Raw genomic sequence first — 24,216 nt, forward strand, 5'->3', positions numbered from 1 at the left:
ACTCTTTTACTATCATAAATTTGTAATATATATCCCAGAGCTAGATTCAGTTGCCTGAGAAAAATCTCTCTGTTGGGTAAAAGTGATGACATCTCTCATTTTTTTTTATGTACATGAAGATTTTTCAATAAAAAACTCAAATGATTTTTTTCTTTATAATTAACTTCATTAATTTTTAGAAATCAAAATCTCTTCTAAAAACTTGTTAAAATAAAATAATTTGAAATTATAAATATCAAATAACTAAACTTTAAACAAATTAAATATAAAATTTAACAAAAAAATTCTATTAAATAAAATAGTGTTCAAATTTTATAGAGCTTATAATATGGGATTTTTATAATGTAATACTAATTTAAGTTTGTGAAGGTGTTTCATTAAACAAAGATATATGTGTGTGTGTGAGAGATATATATATATGTGTCTGTGATATATATATATATGTGTGTGTGTGTGTTTATTATTAAGTTATATATTATTTTCTCTATTATGTGTACAATATGAGTGTGTCCAATAGTTAAAATTGTACCTTTTTTAATTATAAGAATTAATAACTCATTCAAATTTAATGAATGCTACTTTAACCTAAGAGTATAATCCAACTATATCTAACTATTGGTACCTCATTCAAACTTGATAATTCCAACTATATCCAATTATTGTTATCCCATTCAAACCTAATAATTCTAAATATAACCCAAAAATTTAATCCAATTATAACTTTAGTGAATAAAATACATTTTTTAAAGCATGGGAATAGATAACTTGTGACTCTCACTATAATCCAAAATACTTAATGACTCCCACTATAAGCCAAAATATATCAATCCTTAGTGACTTACAAAAGTACAAGCAAAACAAACCTCTATAACTAAAAACATATATCTATATAACTTTTTCACAATAACCCTACATATTATTGAAAATTAAATTTAAATAAAGAAAAAAACAAATCACCCACCCAACCACTCACATCATAAGCCTTGAAATTCCTATTTTATCTTAATTTGTAAAATAATAAAAACCAATAAACAATCACCTTATATATGCACAATCCGTACTTAAACAACGCATGACATGACATGAAACTCATGCGAAACTCTGTAGAAGGAATGTTATTGCGTCAACATGTTACACATTGGTTTTTGAACCTCATTGGTTTTTTGTTATAATAAAAATGGAAGTATTTACTAAGGAATTGTTTGGATGGTTAAAAAGTAGTTGGAATTTGAATAAAAAAATTTAATAAATTTTGCTGTAATATTGTTTGAATCATATTTTTGATAGTGGAAATAACTTCAACACTATCAAAAACCTATTAATCACCTAAAATCTTATTATAATTTAAATTTACAAAAATTCCTCCCAAAATTTATTAAAATCTTAATAAAATTTCCATAATTTTCCAAAAAAAACAATATAGTGCTTAAAAAAAATTGTATCACCGATGTGAATATCGGTCGTGTAACAGCTGTAGTAACTGGTAGGCGTAGAAGAATATAAGACATTTAGCTTTAAATTTTAATAAACGTGGGTCTAAAATTGGATTTTAATATGCGGATATTCTTGTCAACGATGATCCATTTACTCGGGAATTTATTTGGGGTTCGGTGGATGCTGACCTATCAATATTTAAAAACTTATAAAATAATCTTATAACGCGGTTCATTAAACTACTACGTAGCCTTTCCTGCCAATGCCAATTCGACTTCAACTCATTCCCATTTTCTAGCGAAGAGGATGGGGCTCAATACATTCCTTTCGAACTGATATTATGTTTAAGTCAACACATACATCGCTTATAATAAATGACACTCCGCTGAGTTTATTATTTTTTTTATAGGTTGCAAAATTAATTGATGAAGTGTGTATATATATACATATATTTTCGTTTTTTAATTTTATAATAAAAACAAAATTTAGTAAAAGAAATAAACTATCAATGAAGTGTATATATATATAGAAAGAGCTAACCAGCCATCCCCAGGGTATTTAATGCTCGGGGATATGCACGCCGCTTAGCCCGATAACACGCGAAAGCCAAAATATTAGTTAATGCCGAAACTTGGCTTTCGCGTGTTATCGCGTTAACCGGCGTGCATATCCCCGGGCATTAAATACCCTGGGGATGGCTGGTTAACTCTTTCCATATATATATATATTCTTGTTTAAAATTTAGTAAAAGAAATAAATTATCATGCAAAAAATTCTCAAAGATAAGTTAAGTCTTTATTCAATCATTTTCAAAGATAAGTTAAGTCTTTATTCAATCTCAAAAATGGTTGAAGGTTAATTATGATAATTAATATATTTAGAGTTCATAGGGAATGATTAATGTTATTTGAAGTATAGGTATTAGTTACAGGAAAATATTGTTTAAATAAAAAACTAAAGACTAGTGAAAGAAAGGTTTTTTATAGAGCTATTTCTTTATATAAATAAGTTAAGTCTTTATTCAATCTCAAAAATGATTGAAGGTTAATTATGATAATTAATATATTTAGAGTTCATAGGGAATGATTAATATTATTTGAAGTATAGGTATTAGTTATAAGGAAAAAATTGTTTAAATAAAAAATTAAAGACTAGTAAAAGAAAGGTTTTTTAATAGAGCTATTTCTTTTTGTTGTATTTTTTTTTATTCCAGAGTGTTTGTTGGCTTTGGTGATAATGGGTACTAGTTTTTTTAGGTGATAATAAGATTGTCATGTGAATCCTTGAGGCACGTGACTTTTCCATTTTCTTTATTGTGTTAGCATTTCCCTCCACCTTCTTTATTGAGATGTTGATTCTGAAAACATTTTTTTATTGAGGTGTTGATTCTGAAAACATTTTTTAGAATTGAGATGTTGATTCTTGAAACACATTTCAAAAAAAAATTAAATTTACTTTTAAAAATGGAAATTTGGTGTTTCAAATTAGTGATTTCTTTATAACCTTTACTATATTACATAAATCTAAAGTCTATCAATATCATTACATGCTACTTTGCTATATATGCACAAAACCTCATTCTCCATGTATAATTTATTAGTCATTGACCAAAGGTGCAAGAACTCGATGTTAGCCAAAATCTTGTAATCCTACGAGAGCATGATCCCTCGAGTATGGCATTGAAGGCTTAGATTGTCTTTTAGTGGATTGTTTTCTTTATAGAGATAGCATGGTTTGGTTTCTCGAGTATGGCATTGAAGGCTTAGATTGTCTTTTAGTGGATTGTTTTCTTTATAGAGATAGCATGGTTTGGTTTGAAATTTTTAAGAGAGAATTAGATTATTTTTATTAGCAACTATTTTCTAGAGGATAAGAAATTAAGTTTTTCTCATTTTCTATTAGGTTGATCTATCTTCTTATATGTCTTTTCATCTTGTCTTACTATTAGGTTGATCTACCTTCTTATTTAACCTTCTTCCGAGGTATGTCTTTTCATCTTGTCTTGAAGATGAACCACACTGGCTGGTTCAAAATGCTTCGATCTAATACTCTCTATGTGATTTTTTCCTAAAATTTTAATGAAATAAAAATTTAGCTTTTCATATATTATGAATAGTTTTTTTAGTGGTGAGAAAACTTATCATAACTATCACTGATTACTATGTGTTAATGTAGGTTGACTCATCACTGTTATTGAAAGAGAACCGTCCCACTTGAAATTATCTTTTAGAAAAATATAATAAAGTAGATTTTCACTATTGTAAGATTTACATTTGAATCTTAGATTGTTAACTTGTTTCTTTAAGTCCCAAAACACATATCTCCTTAAATCGTAAAAAATTTATTGATTTCTAATATCTATTTATCAAAATAAAATTATACTATAATAAAAATTAATTTAAAAAAATAAAGAATAAATATTTTAATTTTTAATTTTTAAAAATAATATAATGATATAATTGTTTGCAAAGTTTCATTTTTTATTATTTATTTAAACTACATTTTTAAATATATAAATAAATATATACTCAATATAAATATGGTTAATGAAATTGCTGTTGGGATTAATTATATTATTAAGATTGGGTTGATTTTTGGAACCATTTAATATAGTTTAGTGTCAAGATTGAAAATGAAATTATCTAATATTATTTATTCTCGGGACTAAATATAAACTATATTAAATGGTTAAAAATATTAATCCAATCTTAATTATATAATTAATTCAAAAACAATTTCATTATCATTATTAATATAACATTATGAATATTGTATTTGAATATCCATTTCGCAATAATCTCGAAAATACTCAAGGCATTTTAATGATTTGCATGTCTGAGTATCCATCCCTTTTACACGTAATTTCCGTATTACTCATGGTATTCGTAACTGTTGCATCTGTTTGGTTTGCCGGCCCTTTTAGATATAGTTCAATACATGGAGTATCTTTTGTTGTGATCTTTGACAGGATTTTTCCTCGTTTGGGGAAGTGATCACCGCTCAGATGAGGCACAGAAACTTGATTCTTCACGTGTTTTTTTTAAATTCAGTTGTTTATGAGAATCTGATTCGGATCTTCTCTCTAACTAGAAATTCGCAGGGCAACGCTTAACCAGTCATATATAGTGTATTTAATGTCCGGGGATATGCACTCAGCTTAGCCCGATAACACCTGAAAGCCCAAAAATTATTTAATGCCGAAACTCCCCGCTCCAGTGTTATCACGTTAACCTGCGTGCATATCCCCGGGCATTAAATACCCTATGTAGGGCTAATTAGGCGTTGCCAATTCCATCACGGGTCCACTTGCTGGTACGTAAATCGTCCGAAATTTGTTAATGTTCAACAACATCTTAGGGTTTATAATCTGTAAGATCCTGTATTGCCATCTGCAATTTACCCTCAAAGATGAACTTTCACTCTGAGTTGCACTCAACATCTCTCTCCTGTAACGATGTCAAATGAAAGCTCGATGTCGGAAGTGCATCGAGTTCCAATAAATTTGTATCAACGCAACTGCCTGAATATCCCCAAACTTATAATACCCAGAATGGCCATGGCTTCGTCGACAGAAACCCTGCAACCCCAACTGGCCTCCATGACCTTCTGGAACATCCTTATTTAATGGCCACCAGCTGCACTTCCAGTCTTCCAGCTCATGTTCAGTCTGGGAATAGACTAACAGGTGCCGTACCCTATGCGAAACGGAATGCTAAAACGATTGAAAGACAGCGGCGTAGAGAGATGAAGACGCTCTTTTCAACGCTGAGATCTTTGCTTCCAAACGAAAATGTTCGGGTAATTGTATTTTTTTTAAATGATTTCTAGGGTTTTCAGCATTAGACATCAACAATACTTTCTAAAATTTATGTTTTACGAGAAGTTGGATTTCATGGTCTGCAGGGAAAACGTTTAGTAACAGACCAAGTGCAGGCCGCCATTAATTATATTTTGCAGTTACAGCAAAGAATTGAAGATCTTTCAGCACAAAGAGATAGAATGAAGGCCAGGGCCAACTCCAAGAGAAATGCAAATGTTTCTTTGGATGGTTTGCAATTCTCGTATAACCAGAAAATTACTAAATCTCCGCTGTTCCGAGAATCAGATGGGGATCAATTCCCAGCTCTGTAAGTAAAGTCCTTCGGTTTAGGTAGTCAGGTCTCCACAAAAACCTTAGAACATCAGATTGTATACTCTGATCTTTTACAGGCATTTGAAGAAACTGGCCTTGAAGTTTTGAGCGCTGCAGGTTTCGCCATTAGCAATAACAGAGTCTTTCATACGATGCATGCCAAGGTAATATCTTCCTAATTAAGTTGTAATATATACCACTCTTCCCTGTTTATTGCTCTACCGGTAGCTTAAATATGTGTATCTTATCATTTATGATGTTTGTTTACGCTTCAGGTACATGATCTTAAAGCTTTTAACGTCGAGATTCTCTATGAGAAACTTTGGCATTTGATAATCAATAACCACTCTCAGGACCTGTAGATTCTTGGAACCAATTCTCCTTTCTTCCCCAAAAAAATTGTTGAAGGTTTGGCAATCTTATACTTTGCATTTATTACCATCTTTGCCCGACTACCTTTTACTTCGTAGCACAAGATTTTGAATGTGTTTAGATCATAAGATCAACGCCACCAAAACTGATTAATGGAGAGGCGTGAGCATAATAAATAAGGCACACTGAATATGTGTTATAATGTTTTGAGGGAGTGACTCATGAATTATTCCATTTCTGATTTCAATTTGCTCAAGAGAATAAGAAATGCAGTGAAGTGTAAAATTTTATGGGCTCCAATAAAACAACCAAGGCAACATTTGTATTAAGGTTGCCACATAGAAGTCATCGTTCATATGTAGGTGCACATGGCGTTATGGAGTAAACTATTACGAGTGAGGATATGATCATAAAGTTCCGTCATACAAACCCACAGAGATGATGAAACAATCCATAGAATATTAGTTAGAAATGGTTTGATACCAGCTGCCTGGCTAATTTTAAAATATTTAGTTTTCTAGGTGACCATTAGGACAGTTAGGCTTTTAGCACATTACCTTATTGAATTTCAAAAATTGAATTTCAAAATTTCTAACATTAATGTTGTAACCCTCTCAAACTTTTCAATTAAATTTTATTATCATTTTTGTTTTTCAACTTCCCAAATATTTTTTTTTGTATTATTCAATTTTCTAAATATAGTAGATTTATTTAATATCTATCCATAGGACATAGTTTTGTTTAGGAATATATTTCAAAACTTGTAGGAATCAAACCACCAGAAACAACAATACGACCATAACCTAAGAGCTATGACCCTATAATATTTATTATCACTTTAAATACCATTCTAGGTATTTAATGTTATCTTCTCTAATATAACATTTCATACTCCTAACATGTTTCATTGGAAAAATAGGAAGCCTCCGAGCTATGGCCCTATGATATTTATTATTGCTTTAAATATCTTTCTAGGTATTAATATTATCTTCTTTAATAGAGCATTTCATACTCCTACCATGTTTCATTGGAAAAATACGGAGAATCAATGTATTTTTATTTTTAACTAGGTTAGCCCTCCGACCAACCCATCTATCACATCTACCATGTGTGATGTTATTACCAGAATCAACCCATATATTAGATACATTAAGGTCAATCTACAGTGAAGTTTGAGCAAGATTAGACAGAATCAAACCCACTCAAACCAACTAATCTACACTTATGGATTAAAAAGAATCAACATTATTAAAATATTTTAAATCTCCCTATTTAACCCTAAAATATTCAAAAACATTATATTTAATATTAAAAATAAATTTATATAGTTCAATTTTATTATAATGATTTTTTTTAATATTAAAAATTTTAATCATAAAAAAAATAAAAAATAAAAATAATGAAAAACAAAAGTCAAATATATTTTTATTTTCATAATTAAAATTTTTGTGATTTTTATATTTTTCATAATTAAAACTTTTGTGATTTTTTTTTATAATTAAAATTTTTGTAATTTAAAATGGTTTGAACTTCTTATTTTACATTCCAAGGATCACATTGGAATTTTCCTATAAACATTTCCAACCATAAATATGATTCATCATTTCAAACCATAATGTGATTCGTCATAAGTTTGATTCATACCATAAATATGATGAACCATAATGTGATTCATCATAGATTCATACCATAAATATGATTCATCATTTCAAACCATAATGTGATTCATCAAAAGTGTGATTCATCGTGAGAAGAGATAAATTTTGAAAAATCCCATAAATGTGATTCATGTGGAAGAATGGCATAGCTTCAAGAAACCCTCACTTTCATCTTATCATTTCGTTTTGGTTAAGTCAATTTATATGTATGCTTTATATATAAATATCTAAACATCCACTTTTCATCAAAAGTGCCACTCTTAGTTTACTCTGAATTCTTTGACTCAAAACCTCTATTCACTCCACTTGACAAAGTATTTACATTTACCGGATCCTCTTGATCATTTGTGAAAATAGGGTTCTATCGTATCTGGATTCCTATGCCTTTGTTAATAGAAAGTTAATTATTCAATTTTTTTCAAATCTATATATTTTTGCATATTTAAAAAAAAAATAAAATTGAAATTTATGAAATTAATTGTGGAAATTGAGTTTTTTTATTTATTTTATTAAAATTCATGAAGTTAATTGTGGAAATTGAACTCACATAAGAAAAATAACATTATTCTAACAATCACAAAAGTTAAACCCAATTAACATACTTCTCTTCTATTATATATAAAAATATAAAGAAACAAAATTGCTAATCAATCTTATCTGTAATCTTCCATACAATGAATAGCCAACAAAATAATAAAACCTATAATGGTATAAGTTGATCCTCGCAATCAGGGAATGTTCATAACTATTTAATCAACCAACAACACCTGTAGATATACATCAGTTCATATCTTTTATGTTCTCCACAATCCATAATGGGCATCCTCCGTTGTTCGCCCATTATTGCATTGTTGCATTGTTGAAAGCATAAGGAGGATCAAGTGATTTTCAATTCATTGACTTCAAACATATCTACACGGAGCAAAATACTATTGCTGATTTGCTTTCGGAAAGAAGAGCTACATCAACACCTGAGGTCATTCACTATGCCAAATATAACTAGTACTCTGAAATTGCTACTCGCACCATTCTTACTTTTTAGATTTTCTTATTGTATGATATTTTGTAATGAACGTATTTGGATTTTTGAATTGGCCTATATGTTGAACCATAGATGAAAGATCAAAATATTACAATTGCATATTTTAGACAACTTTTGTAAAACTCTGTTTTGGTTTTTTGTTGAAATTAGATGAAATATACTGTGAAAGAACTATGTAAATGTATTTTCTCAATAATACTACTCCTTAATAATACTTCATCTTTCCTAAAGGAAGATCAGCATCTAGGTCTTTAGATACTGACAACCTTCTCGGCTCAAAAAAGATTTTATGGTTCCCTCTTCGATTTCTTCCTCAATTGCCAAAGGATCTATGTGGGCTAGCCACCAAACTTCCACTTATAATCCTTAGTAGTGGAATACGAATCCCTAGAACCAAGGAGGCACTTTGTGGGGAAAATACATCACAAAGTAATGATCCCCGACCTTCACGAGTGAAAACTTAGCCGTCAAACTCAAAATGGAACATTCCTGAACACAAATTCCATCTACGAAACAGCAAATTTGCATCATAGATTTACATCCATTGCACACCCATGAATCTTTCAAAAGTTATCCTATTAATTTTATTCCAAAGGTCATTCTATAAGTTTTTCGTACTTGTAAAAATATATTCCATATTTTACAATAATCGCATTCAAAATATTCAAATGTCATTTTATCAAGTTTTTCATACTTTTAAAAATATATTTTTTCATAACAAAAAAATGCTAGTTATTATTAGTATGTATAAGATCCAGTACATCATATCAAGATATAATCATCAAAACAGTTTATTGGATGAAGACTATATGCATATATATGAAAATGCTAAATGTATATTAAAATATAATCATCAAAACAATCTCCCCATAAAAACCATATGCATCTATGAAAAAATACCAAAAACTAACATGAATAATGATCCGACATAGGTGGAGATTAGCCTCCAAGGCCAATACAAAATCAACTAAATAAAATAACCTTCAGCCAATATAAGCCAATATATTCCTTATTTTTGTAAATATATATTCCTTATATTCCCCATCTTACAATAATCGCTTTTTCAATATATTCCTAATTTAATGATGGAAGTACTTTCAACAGATTTCAAAAATAGTTATCATATGCTCAACATTTAGAAAGTCATACTTGACACGTTATAATTATACATAACCATCTTTATCCAGTTTCAACCATGGCAGAGGCTGATCAAAAGATCTTTTCTTTGACATCTTATTAATGGAGCAACAATTTTTTTTTAATTTTATTTGTGTTAATGTTCATTATTTAATTTTAATATAAGCGTGTATGTCTTTTAAAAATTTAATTACGCGTTAAGGCGTTCCCCTCTGAAATCAAATTTCCTCTTAGCTTATGTGTACATTTGTGGGCCCTTGATTTAGGTGTTAGACGATTAAAATAGTTTTAGCCATCCGATTGATTTGACCAGTACGATATTAAGTTAGTTAGAAATTTAATAAAAATTATAAGAAAGTTAGGTTCTGGAATGTGAAGACTCCTTCGGCACCTCGTTTGGATCCCCCACTGTTGGTCACAGTCACGGTAGATTGTGGGATGCAGAAACATAGTATACACCGCGACAACTGACTTTCAAAACAACAGGGCACCGACTCGATACGTTTCCTACAATGCAAACCATCGCCCTTGTGCAGTGGAAACTACTGTCGCTTTGACCCAGACTACGGTCATGCAAGTGGAGCACGACATACAGTTAAATGGAAATATGGTCAAGCGACCCGGACATATATCTTACCCTACATACCCAGGTGCCAAAGTTCCATTTAGCTTCTCTGTCTTTTGAAGAATTTGCTTGTGAGGGTTTTAACATTGGTCTTCTGGGGAACAAGGTAAACCTCCTCACATTCACATTCCGCTTTGACCCAGACTACGGTCATGCAAGTGGAGCACGTCATACAGTTAAATGGAAAGATGGTCAAGCGACTCAGACATATATCTTACCCTACATACCTAGGTGCCAAAGTTCCATTTAGTTGCTCTGTCTTTTGAAGAATTTGTTGGTGAGGATTTTAACATTGGTCTTCCGGGGAACAAGATAAACCTCCTCACATTCACATTCTGCAGTCTGCCTGTTCTCAAACCCTAGAGTTTTATGAGGCTTCTCGAAATAATTATTGCTAAGCCCTTTTGTGGGAAAGGGGATTCGACTCCCTTTCTTCTCTGTTTTATTTATGTTTTATTTCAGGCATAGGAATCCATGAAGGATTATATAAGTTCATTAAATCCACAGATTGTTGCCTTTGATTCTGTCTTCGAGTTGAAAAACAAAGGGAAAAAGGTCTGTAAAGGATTCGTTTCGAGGATGACAAGAAATAGTTGTTGTAGAGATTGAATGTGACCTTGCTTTGAAAGCGTTATTTTTAAAGGTAAACACCCTAAATTCGTCACTGTTATCATACCATATGGTGACAATATGCCCTTTTTTTCAGTGCAATCCATGGCGACATGTTTTTCCTCGTATTATTGCTCAAGTCCATCGCCTTTCAGCAGGTGCAAACCCAAGAAGAGATTGATGCACATCGTATTGAAAGAAGAAATTTTGCTGCAGTGGATTCCCAATAATACTTGGCACTGGTTCTGTAACAGGTCTGAGCCCTAGGCATCTCACGTCGTCCGCGATCTGCAGGATATAATTCTTTGGCAACGGTCTAAAAATTTTGCCTCCTTGAAAAGAAATTGAGAATTCAGGAAACTCCAATTCATTCACACCCAAAGTGTTGATGCAAAGATCAAATTTCTGTGGAGACAACGTTGTAGCCATAGGATATGTAATTGTCACTTTCATGGCCTCCAGTATTATTTTATAGGCCTCCTCTGGTAAATAAGTGACAGAAGTCCTAGAATCTATTATTGTGCCCTAGTTGCCAAATTCATCCAACTCCCAAACATTGCTAGATATAGGAAGTTTCTCTCCATTTATGATGATTTCTTCAATACCCACGTAATAGAATGATGATCTGCATCTCAGAATCAGAGTATATTGAATTGGCCCTCTCAATAGTGAGGAGCCTGATTCTTCTATCATGTCTCCAAATACCATAGAGCTTTCCACTGTGGTAGGCTCTAAATATTCTCTTATGCAGTAAGAGAATTTACCTCCATATAATCTTGTTGTCCGTACAACAAATGAATTGGGTCCTTGACCTAAACCTAACACGCCTCCTAATCCGGCCTCTATGTGGCCTTGGTTCTCCATTCTGCATCCCATCAACACATTATTTGCCTTCAGTGTCCTCCCAGATGTAGAACTCAATGTGATTGTATCATAGATATATGGACCTGTGGAGAAAGAGTCATCCATATAACTCTGAGTATATTTGTAGGCCATTTTAGGGTTAATAGTGCATGATACAAGGGGAAAAAAGGGCATAGAATTCTCTAGAATAACAAGGTAAGTATGATAAAGATGAATATCTATCTGGATTGAAAAAGATGTAATTCTGGCAAGGATTGGATTTCACCCAAATGAGATCGTTGTCAATATCTGCTATAGGCAGCATTTTTTGAGGTGGAGTTCCAACATAGAGCTCTACAAAGTAAAGAGCAGTTCTTAGACTTGCACTAGAGGCTACTGGTATATTAGGTGCCAAGTTCGAACCTGTTGGATGGGAAGCAGGAGCCAAACTATCAAAATTGTAAGGCACGCGATGATGGGATCTTATTATCATGGAGTCAAGCCTTATGAGTGCTCAAATGGCGAGGTGCCTAGTAGGGAAGTGGTTGTACAGGGGAATATGTATGGAATAACGGTGGATCAGCTTCATTTCCAACTTCAAGCCATATCCATGTTGCAGAAGGATAAGAAGCAGACTAGGGAAGTGGTTGTACAGGGGACTATGTATGGAATGACGGTGGATCCGCTTCATTTCCAACTTCAAGCCACCTCCATGTTGCAGAAGGATAAGAAGCAGAGTTAACATGAATGCAAACAAATTATATTTTCCCATTGCTAAGAAATCAAGTAAAACACCTTGGACAGATTACAGATCCTATGTCTAGAGCTACCCAAATAGGAAAGATGCAATGGCTTTACAGTGATGAGTATATGTAAGCTCTATGCACTATATGGTAGTCATAAATATTGGCTTCGGAGGACATAGATGCTTATAGATCTGATCTGAAATGTCCTCAGATTCAATGCACTCCATGTTTTCTGTTGCAACATTCATTAGTCTATTATGGTGCATAAGGATAGTTAATGAGTTTGTGTGGGTAGTTAATTTTAGGTGGTCAGTGATTCCTAGAGTTGCACTAGAGGCTACTGGTATATTAGGTGCCAAGTTCGAACCTTCTGGAGAGGCAACAAGATCCAAACTATCGGAATTGTAAGGTACACGATGATGGGATCTTATTATCATGGAGTCAAGGCTTATGAGCGCTCGAATGGTGAGGTTCATGCTAGGGAAGTGGTTGTATAGGGGACTATGTATGGAATGACGGTGGATTAGCTTCATTTCCAACTTCAAGCCACTTTCATGTTCCAAAGGATAAGAAGCAGAGTTAACATGAATACAAACAAACTATATTTCCCCACTGCTAAGAAATCAAGTAAAACACCTTGGGCAGATTACATATCCTTTGTCGAGAGCTACCCAAATAAGAAAAATACAATGGCTTTACATCGATGAGTATATGTAAGCTCTATGCATTATATGGTAGTCATAAATATTGGATTCAGAGGACAGATGCTTATAGATCTGATCTGAAATATCTTCAGATTCAATGCACTCCATGTTTTTTGTTGCAACATTCATTAGTCCGTTTCGATGCATAAGGATAGTTAATGAGTTTGTGTGGGTAGTTAATTTTAGGTGGTCGTTCATGTTAAAACTAGTGTCGCTTTGACCCAAACTACGGTCATGCAGGTGGAGCACGAAAACCACTGGGTTTAAGAAATTTTCACGGTATTTTAATATCTCTTGCATTTTAAACATGCATGTGACTCTAGGCAAAACGGTATTAGCTGCATTTTTTTTAAGAAACACAGGTGTACATAGTGTCTTGATTTCAGCTGGACAGTTCCAAGTCTACCATTTTCTTTGCTAGCTTGGAGACTTTTAAATTTAGCAAAAAGTCCTATTGTGCTAATTTTGATAGTTGTATAACAACCTTTCCAATGATGGTCTTTATTTTTCACTATATGTATATTGTTTTCTTTGTGTGGGTGTTCCTTGTGTTACGGATCCACATGCTTACATTTTCTTATACTTCCTTGTTTGAAATAAATCTCCTTTTTACTAATGCTTTTCTTTTTTCATCTTGGATTCCACTTGTGATCCTAGGTGGAGTATTTCCCTACAAAGCTGGTGCATATTGTCTACACTTTATTGAGAACTAGAATGTGGAGGTGGCCTGATATCAACTACCCCCCTGCAACATTGGGTGTGAATTTCTCATGACATGATGGAGCAAGAAAAGGGAAATAATACTAACAAGTCAAGAGCAGTTTCACATAGTGAGATATGGATGGTGTCCACACCACATAGTTGAGATATGGATGGTGTCCACACCTTTTCAAATTAATTTTATATAAAATATTTTGAAATATTTGTTATAATTTTGTTACCGTAAACAATGATAAAAATAATAGTTATGTTTTTGTTGAGGAAGATAATAGTTAATTATGCCTTACGGATTTTCTTTTACAACATCTAGTGTAATTTCTAGTATAAAAACTATTCAAATATTCATGTTGAATTGAGTGATTTTGTTTTACAAAAAATAATCCTGACAAATTGATTATTTTTAGGTTTTATTTTATTTTAAAAATAAATATAATATTTTTTATAAATATAATATTTTCAATATCCTTGTTTCCATTGGGAATCTTTATATTTAATTTTTTTTTACTTGAAAAATAACTATATAATATTTTTTTATTTAATAATTTAAGGAAATTGCTCCAATATTCATGTTAAATTCAACTTTGTTTTCATTTATTTGTTTTACATTTTTATAAATAGAAAAATATATTATTACATGTCAGTGATTTTTAGTTTCTCCTTGTTTAAGAAGTAAGCATGATATTTTCATTTTTTAATCTTCTTGGTTTCTCTTTTTATTATTTATTTTTTCACTTCTCTATCATAAGAATTAAGTTTACTAAGTCATTTTTTTAATTTAAATTTAGTAAGTTATGAAAGCTGTTTAAATATTCATTTTGAATTGAGTGCTTTGTTTTTTTACATATTTTAATCTTCTTGGTTTCTCTTTTTATTTATTTATTTTTTCACTTCTCTATGATGAGAATTGAGTCTACTAAGTCATTTTTTTCATTTAAATTTAATAAGTTATGAAAGCTACTTAAATATTCATTTTGAATTGAGTGCTTTGTTTTTTTACATCTTGGACAATATATCATTGCATGTGGCTAGGTTATTCTTAGTTTCTCCTTATTTAAAAAATAAGCATGATGTTTTTCGTTGTTTATATTTTTCTTTGAAAATTCAATAAGTTATAGAAACTACTCACATATTCATATTGAATGGGGTAGTTTTCTTTTACATCTTTATATATAGGAGGATATAACCGCATGTTATTTATTTTTAGTTTCTTTTTATTTGAAAAACAAGCATAGCTTGTTTTCTCTATTCATATTTGCAAATCTCTTTCTTTCTACTTCTCCTTTATGTGAGCTCAGTTTACTAATTTTTGAAAATTTAATATGTTGTAGAAACTAATAAGATATTAATGTTGAATTGGGAATTTTATGTTTACATCTTTAGGAGAATATATTATCGTATGTTCACAATTCTTAGTTTCTCTTTATTTAAAAAATAAGTGTGATGTTTTTTTTTGTTATATTTTTAATGTGGTCGTTTCCACTTCTCTATGATGATAAGTGAGTCTAATTTGATTTCGCAAATTTCTTTTATGTATATAGATTTTCATTTAGATATATTCTTGATATGTGTAATTAATCATCATGTTGATGTCAAATTCATAAATTTGTGTAAATAAGTATTGGATTGATGTAATGCTAGTAGTACCCTATTTTCTCTAAATATTCTTTCCATAAGTTATCCATTACCTTTTTTTTTAACAAGTATTTAATGGCCATTGATTCATATAAACTATATTCTTTTCCAAATATTCATTTTTTATTCCCTTTCATCCCATCACAATAAACGTAGAATGGCATTTTCTCTTTACAAGATATGTGTATTAGTGTTTAATTAAATTCTAAATATTAGGTGTTGAAACAAACTTCTTTCTGTTTGATTATTTATGCATGTAAAGTCTACCGGTTTTATAGTTGTATTAGCAAACAATCATGGAATATAGTTAGGATTGCTCTTAACTTCTAAAGTACAGGGCTTGCCGATTCTTTGTTCTTTCCGATTATGCAGTTATTTGTTCTATGCGGCTATTCTAGAATTTTCTGAGTTTTACTCACATCTTCTATTCATTGTCTAATTTTTAACAAGTGCTCACACAGTGTAATAATTAAACCTTTTTTTTCAAGAACATAGATTTAGCAATTTTCTTTGGATCACGAAAAAGAAACATCTTTTGTCCAAACATAGAATGAATTAAACATCAATTTTTGTAACTCCATTTTCATCTGATTACAGTAAACTACCAATACTAGAAATTACCAGTCCTTAATAACAAATGAAACATAAGAAAGATTTAAGTACTTGTATGTTCACAGTCTTGTAGTTAGTAGATTCTCTTCAGGAAGACCTCACCACCCAATCGTGAGTCAAGAAATTACGTCCAGACTCTCCCCTGAGCTCTTCCTCCTCCAATCAATATTTATAAGGTATATCTTAGTATGGGTATCTTGAAGCGTCAGGATTGATTGTCCAGCATCAAGTCACATACCCTCATAACTATTCTCCATATCTCCCACTAGTTTATTTCACCCAACTCAAGGATCTTTTGATGGCAACACTCTACCTTTTTTATCAATCTAATCCTTTCCTTTCTTCAATTCTCTAGCCCCCTAAGCCTTCCTTCGATTCTCATTTTGAGGAAACAAGTGAGTAACCACCTTAACTATCTCAGGAGGTTAACAAATGTTTTCATTTCTTGAAAATACTTTAATTCTTATTATGAATTATTTGTAAATTGTTCTGCCCAACTCAGTCATAGTTCTTTAACGTTCTTATTGCACATATGATGAAAAAATCATAATAGTAAGTAAAAGTAATAAGTAAAACTGTCAAACAAGTTAAGTGTCCATACAATGTGGGGTGTTACATCTTCCCACCCTAATGAGGAACATTGTCCCCTATGTTCTCTTTGGATTACAAAAATAGTGTAGGATAAACTTTCCACATGAAATCCTCTTCTTCCCAGGTGGCTTCATCCTAGCCAAAATGCTTCCACTGCACTTTAACCCGGGTGATCGCTCATTTCCGCAAGGTTGTTTCTCTTCGTTCAAGAATACAAAGAGGTTATGCCAGAAATTCTCCTTCTAGTTCGACCTGCACATTTTCACAGACTGTCATCAAAAATTTAATTTATAAAAAAAAAAAAGAATATACAGTAATCATTTCATTAACTGATTTACCTGCACATTTTCCCAGTTAATTATATGTTGAGGATTGTACACATATTTTTTTAACAAGGAGACATGGAAAACATTGTGAACCCAGATATGGCTTGGTAATGTGAGCTTATCTTGCTATAGATTTGATCCAAAAACATATGAGAATAGAGAATAACCCAAGAATAACAAGATCAAAATAGATCTAACCCAGAAATATTATAGCTCTGATACCACTTGTTATTCTCTTAACCTGCAAAAGATACCCAAATACAGAATATGCGAAGAAATATACTCAGAACATAGAATAGTGAGAGACAACAGCAAATATTTTATTATTCAGAAAGCAATGTTCACTGGCCTCTTCGAGGGGGCAACCTCCAATAGAGCAGAGCAAGATACAAAAATAAGACACGATGCTCTTCGCAGGGAGTCTCTATCCTTTATATATGACTCATACATGCAATACCATGGATCAATACCATGGGTTTTATTAATACCATCTATCTAATACCATGGCCCATTTGCAACTAAATGTGGTCCCGTCATTAATTGCAGGTTAACCACTTACAAGTATTAATATGGGCTTTATTGACTCTTTAGTATGAATCGATCCCACTACATAAATAAGGGGGTTAGGGTCGGACCCTAACATGCCCTCCCCCTTAAGAATAGCCTTGTCCTCAAGGCTGAAGCTGCGGAAACTGCTGAAGAATAGTGGTTGGTTCCCAAGTTGCATCTTCCAAAGAGGTGTCTTTCCACTTTACGAGAACTTCCCTAATCATGTGGCCACGTAGATGCCTTTCTCGTGTGTCTAGGACTTGTTCAGGTTGGAGCCAGATTGACCCTTCCTCGTCCAATTCGGGTAGACTGGTTTGAATTCTGCAATTGTTTCCAATCACTTTCTTGAGGCATGAGACATGGAAAACTGGATGGATTTTTGCAGTAGGCGGCAAAGCCAGCTTGTAGGCTACTTGTCCAATGCGCTGAAGTACTTGATATGGTCCGTAGAATTTTGGAAATAGTTTCTGACGACTCTTGTCTTTGAGTGATGTTTGCTTATATGTTTGCAGCCTCAAAAAGACCTGATCCCCTTCTTGAAATTGGCGCTCTGAGCGATGCTGGTCTACCTGTTGCTTCATGCGGTTTTGAGCTTGATGAAGATTCTCTCTAAGATGGGCGAGCATGGTTGCGCAGTTTTGTAGGAGTTGATCCACTGCTTGTACCTTTGATCCCCCCTTGATATAAGAAGTAGGGGAAGGAGGGAGTTGACCATATACTGCTTCATAGGGAGTCATTTTGGTGGTGGCATGATAGTTGGTGTTATACCACCATTCAGCCAGAGGTAACCATTGTACCCAAAGATGTTGCTTTTCTGAAGTGAAACACCTAAGGTAGGTTTCCAGACATTTGTTGACGGCTTCCGTTTGACCATCCATTTGTGGATGATAAGAAGTACTGAGTTTTAGTTGGGTGCCTTGTAGCCTGAAGAGTTCCTGCCAAAAATTACTGGTGAAGATCGGGTCGCGATCGGACACAATAGAAGTGGGCATGCCATGCAATTTGAAGATCTGATCCATGAAAGATTGAGCGACCAAAGTCGGTGTAAACGGGTGGGGTAGGGCGCAGAAATGAGCATACTTCGAAAGTCTGTCCACAACCACCATGATGACTGACTTGTTTCCTGACTTTGGAAGACCTGTAATGAAATCCATAGAAACCTCCGTCCATATTTCTGTCGGGATGGGCAATGGTTGTAATGTGCCTGGTGCTTTGACAGTCTCCCCTTCGTGGCGTTGACAGACATCGCATTCTGCTACAAAAGTGAGGATGTCCTTTTTCATGCCTGTCCAAAAAAATGATCTTCTGGTGCGAGCATACGTCTCCTGAAAGTCTGAATGTCCTGCAATGGGGGATGAGTGCAATTCTGCCAAAATGCGACTTTCGAGGGTGGATGTTGATGATATTACGAATCTGTCCCTGTAGCGAAGAATCTCATCCTGCCATGAGTATCCCTTGGTGGAATTTGGATCAGCTTGCAATTGAGAAATGAGTTGGGAGAGCCCAAGATGTGAAAACCATTCCCGGAGAGCTTCTTCAATCCATTCTGGAATGGGAAGGGAAATTGCTAGCAGGGTACTTCCCTCCTCAAATTGGCGAGATAATGCATCTGCTACACTATTTTCTTGCCCTTTCTTGTAAATGATCTCATAATCATATCCCAGCATTTTGGCGATCCATTTATTTTGTTGTGGGGAGGATAGGCGTTGCTCCAAAAAATATTTAAGACTGTGATGGTCTGTGCAGATTTGGAAACGTCGCCCCAACAAGTAAGGTCGCCAGGTCTCTATTGCATGTAAAATGGCCATCATTTCCTTCTCATAGGTAGATTGGCCCAGATTCTTCCCACTTAGTTGTTGGCTTGTGAAGGCCAAAGGTCGCCCTTCCTGCATTAAGACTGCCCCAATACCCGTACCCGAAGCATCACATTGACAAAAGATTTGGTGAAGTCAGGTAGTGCTAAGACTGGAGTGGAACACATGGCATTTTTGAGAGCTGTAAATGCCTGTTGTGCGTCCTCATTCCAGAAGAATGAATTTTTCTTCAGGAGTTGAGTGAGTGGCTTCACTATGCGACCATAATTGCGGACAAATTTGTGATAATAGCCTGTGAGACCCAAAAATCCTCTCAGGCTCTTCAAGGTCTTAGGGTGAGGCCAATCCTACATTACTTGGATCTTGTTGGGGTCCACTTTGACACCTTCACGCCCCACAATGTGGCCTAAATACTCAAATTCGTCCATGCCAAACGAACACTTGGACATCTTGACAAATAATTTATGCTTGCGGAGCAGTTGCAAGAGTAGATCTACATGTTGAAGATGTGCAGCTCAAGTGCAACTATAGATGAGGATGTCATCAAAGAAGACAAGGACAAATTTCCTGAGATATGGTTTGAGAAGGTGGTTCATAAGGCTCTGAAAAGTAGATGGGGCATTACAAAGACCGAATGGCATGACCAAGAACTCATAATGGCCTTCATGAGTTCGGAAAGCAGTCTTTGGAATGTCGACTGTCTACATGCGAATTTGGTGGTAGCCTGAGCGAAGATCCAGCTTAGTGAAGAATTGAGCCCCATTGAGTTCATCTAGTAAATCGTCAACCACCGGGATGGGAAATTTATCTTTGACTGTCAACTTATTGAGGGCCCTAAAGTCTGGACACATCCCCTACTCCCCATATTTCTTGAGCACCATGACCACCGGTGATGAATAAGGACTAATGCTGGGACGAATGACACCTACTTCCAAAAGTTCCTTGATTATTTTTTCTATTTCATTCTTTTGGGTGAACGGATATCTGTATGGGCGCACATTTGGGAGTTGGGCCCCTGGAACCAAGGTGATGCTATGATCATGTTCCCCTCTCGAGGGTGGAAACTCATGAGGCTTGTCAAAGACCGGTAGATGGTTATTTAAAATCTGTTGCATCTTAGGATGAATCGGCAGAGACTTGGTTTTGACTACCTGGATGGCATTAAATTGAGCTATAACTCCATGATGGCCCTTTTTTAGCAATTTTTCCATCCTATGCGAGCTGATGAAAGAGGGAGCTCCCGCCTGGAGTCCATGGAGGGTATGTGTGGAGTTGTTCTGCTTAAAACTCATATATAACTCCTGGAAACCCATTGTGATTGGCCCAAGAGTGCGAAGCCATTCAGCACCGAGTACAATGTCGCACCCTCCCATGTGTATGGCAAACATGTGGGTCTTCAACTGATAATCCCCCATTTGAAGTTTGACATTTTCACAACGGCCTTCACATTTCATTGTGCCCCCATCTGCAATTTGGACTTGGAAGTTAGAAACTGCTCGTACAAAATAATGCACTGCTTCTGCGACTTTTTGATGGATGAAATTATGTGTACTTCCACTATCAATCAAGACTACTACTGGGCGATGTTTAATAAAACCTCTGATTTTGAGAGTTTGAGGTGAAGAAATCCCTGCCAAAGCATGCAGCGAAATAACTGGTTCGTCAGGGACATTGTCCTTTTGGTTGTCCTCTTCTACTGCGTCATGTTCCTCCAATGGTGGATCTTCCTCCGATGAGCTGTAATCAGTGGCATCAATTTGAAAAAAAATTGGCTCCTTGCATTTATGACCTGGGATTATTTTTAATCACAGTAGTAACATAATCCTTGCTTTCTTCTTTCGGCCATTTCTGCAGGTGACACCTTTTGATCCTTAAGTGTTTGAGTCGTGCTGTGAGCCTGTGGGGGGGTGAACCTTAGCGGTGAAATTTGTGCGATTGTACTAGGCTGCTAACTCACGTTCCACGTTACGAGCTACCTTACAAGCCTCCGTCCATGTGGGAGGGTGGTGGAGTAAGACGTGGGCTTCTATGGCTTCTTTAAGACCACTGATAAAACATTCTGTGTAGAAAACATCTGAGAGACCCCTAGTGCGGAAGGCTAAGGCTTCAAAGGTTGTAATATATTCATCCACTGTGCCAGTCTGTCAGAGCTTAGTAAGACGAACCAAAAAAGAAGATTCCTGGTCAAAGCGTTCTGTAAGAGCTTTTTTGAAGGAGGTCCAAGTCATAAAAGGTCCATTGCAACGTTGATTCCATTCCCACCATTGCCACCTTTCATTGTCCAAGTACATTGCCGTCTTCTGAAAGCCTGAATGTCCTGCAATGGGGGATGAGTGCAATTCTGCCAAAATGAGACTTTTGAGGGTGGATGTTGGTGATATTACGACTCTATCCCTGTAGCGAAGAATCTCATCCTGCCATGAGTAGCACTTGGTGGAATTTGGATCCGCCTGCAATTGAGAAATGAGTTGGGAGAGCCTGGGATGTGAAAACCATTCCCGGCGAGCTTCTTCAATCCATTCTGGAATGGGAAGGGAAATTTCTAGCAGGGTACTTCCCTCCTCAAATTGGCGAGATAATGCATCTGCTACACTATTTTCTTGCCCTTTCTTGTAAATGATCTCATAATCATATCCCAGCATTTTGGCGAGCCATTTATTTGTTGTGGGGAGGATAGGTTTTGCTCCAAAAAATATTTAAGACCGTGATGGTTTGTGCGGATTTAGAAACGTCGCCCCAATAAGTAAAGTCGCCAGGTCTCTACTGCATGTAAAATGGCCATCATTTCCTTCTCATAGGTAGATTGGCCCAGATTCTTCCCACTTAGTTGTTGGCTTGTGAAGGCCAAAGGTCGCCCTTCCGACATTAAGACCGCCCCAATACCTGTACCCGAAGCATCACATTCAATGACAAAAGATTTGGTGAAGTCAGGTAGTGCTAAGACTGGAGTGGAACACATGGCATTTTTTAGAGCTGTAAATGCCTGTTGTGCATCCTCATTCCAGAAGAATGAATTTTTCTTTAGGAGTTGAGTGAGGGGCTTTGCTATGCGACCATAATTGCGAACAAATTTGCGATAATAGCCTGTGAGACCCAAAAATCCTCTCAGGCTCTTCAAGGTCTTAGGTTGAGGCCAATCCTGCATTGCCTGGATCTTTTTGGGGTCCACTTTGACACCTTCACGCCCCACAATGTGGCCCAAATACTCAACTTCTTCCATGCCAAACGAACACTTGGACATCTTGACAAATAATTTATGCTTGCGGAGCAGTTGCAAGAGTAGGTCTACATGCTGAAGATGTGCGGCCCAAGTGCAACTATGTTATGAAACCAGCTCAAGAAAAGATAGAAAATATAGATCAACGCCTTAGAATTCAGCCTCTTCGAGGGGGCAACCTCCTTTACATTACATAAATGAACAATTCTTGGATGATACAAATGACAAAACCTCCTTTCTATATATAGGAGTCTAGGAAGTCACAATATAATCCAGCCGACCTAACAATAATAATATAAAGCCACAAAAATAACAATAGAGGGATTCTATGGGGCACAGAAATAACAATATGGGGGTAATAGGGGCACAACAATATAAATAAGGGGTATAACTACAATAGTAATGGGGTAATCACTAGTATTATAGGGACCCAACATGCCCCTCTCCTTCAAAAAAGTGTTGTCCTCAATGCTTGAGTAGTTCTGGATACTTCTACATAAAATTCTCATCCTCCCATGTGGAATCTTCAGCGGATAAGTTCTTCCACTTGATAAGATACTCTGAAATTGATCGATTTCGTAGCTGTCGAGTTCTTGTTTCTGTGACTGCTTCCGGTTCCAATATAATTTTTCCTTCCTCGTCAAGTTCTGGAAATATTGTTTGAATTTAGAGCTTGTCACCTATAACCTTCTTTAAACATGAAACATGGAAAACTGGGTGCAATCGAGAAGCTGCAGGAAGCTCCAATTTGTATGCCATAGTACCAATCTTTTGCAACACCTTGTACGGACCATAATACTTTGGTGATAATTTATTATCCTTCTTAGCTTGCTTTAGGGACATTTGCTTATATGGTTGTAGCCGTAGGAATACCAAATCACCTACATCAAAACTTCTTTCACTGCGATGTTGATCTGTCTGTTGTTTCATTCTATTTTGTGCCAACACGAGGTTATCCTTTAAGAGTTGGAGGACTTGTTGTTGATGTTCGATGTGATGTTCCACTGCCTGAACCTTAGAATTTTCTCTTAAATATGATGTGATGGATGGTGGTTGATACCCATAAAGTGCCATAAATGGGGTCATTTTTGTTGTTGTATGGAAGGAAGTGTTATACCACCATTCAGCCAGAGGCAACCATTTGACCCATTGTGTCTGTTTATCAGATACAAAGCAACAAAGATATCCTTCCAAACATTTGTTTACTATCTCAGTTTGCCCATCAGATTGAGGATGATAAGATGAGCTATGAGCTAACTGAGTACCAAGACAAGAAAATAATTCTGTCCAAAAATTTCCAGTGAAAATGGGATCTCTGTCACTTACAATAATCTTTGGGTTTCCATGTAGCTTTTGAACTGTTTCCATAAATGCAGTAGAAACTGTACTGGCTTTAAGTGGATGTGATAATGCACAAAAGTGTGCATACTTGGTAAGTCTGTCAACTACCACC

The 24,216-nt window shown here is 34.8% G+C and overlaps 1 protein-coding gene and 1 pseudogene across 1 annotated transcript; one reads left to right on the forward strand and one right to left on the reverse strand.

Annotated features, from left to right (window-relative positions):
• The first annotated feature begins 4,888 nt into the window (after nucleotides 1-4,888).
• LOC149230207 (transcription factor bHLH118-like) lies at nucleotides 4,889-5,928 on the forward strand (annotated as a pseudogene).
• Nucleotides 5,929-11,534: 5,606 nt separating this feature from the next.
• LOC149230208 (aspartic proteinase CDR1-like) lies at nucleotides 11,535-12,005 on the reverse strand. The gene has a single exon (XM_089381230.1). It carries the CDS (start codon nucleotides 12,003-12,005, stop codon nucleotides 11,535-11,537), a length of 471 nt encoding a protein of 156 aa, XP_089237356.1.
• Between the last annotated feature and the right edge of the window lie 12,211 nt (nucleotides 12,006-24,216).

Source organism: Pinus tabuliformis, chromosome J, assembly GCF_031772625.1.
Source record: "Pinus tabuliformis cultivar Carrire ecotype Pingquan chromosome J, CPIR1, whole genome shotgun sequence".
Taxonomy (NCBI): domain Eukaryota; kingdom Viridiplantae; phylum Streptophyta; class Pinopsida; order Pinales; family Pinaceae; genus Pinus; species Pinus tabuliformis.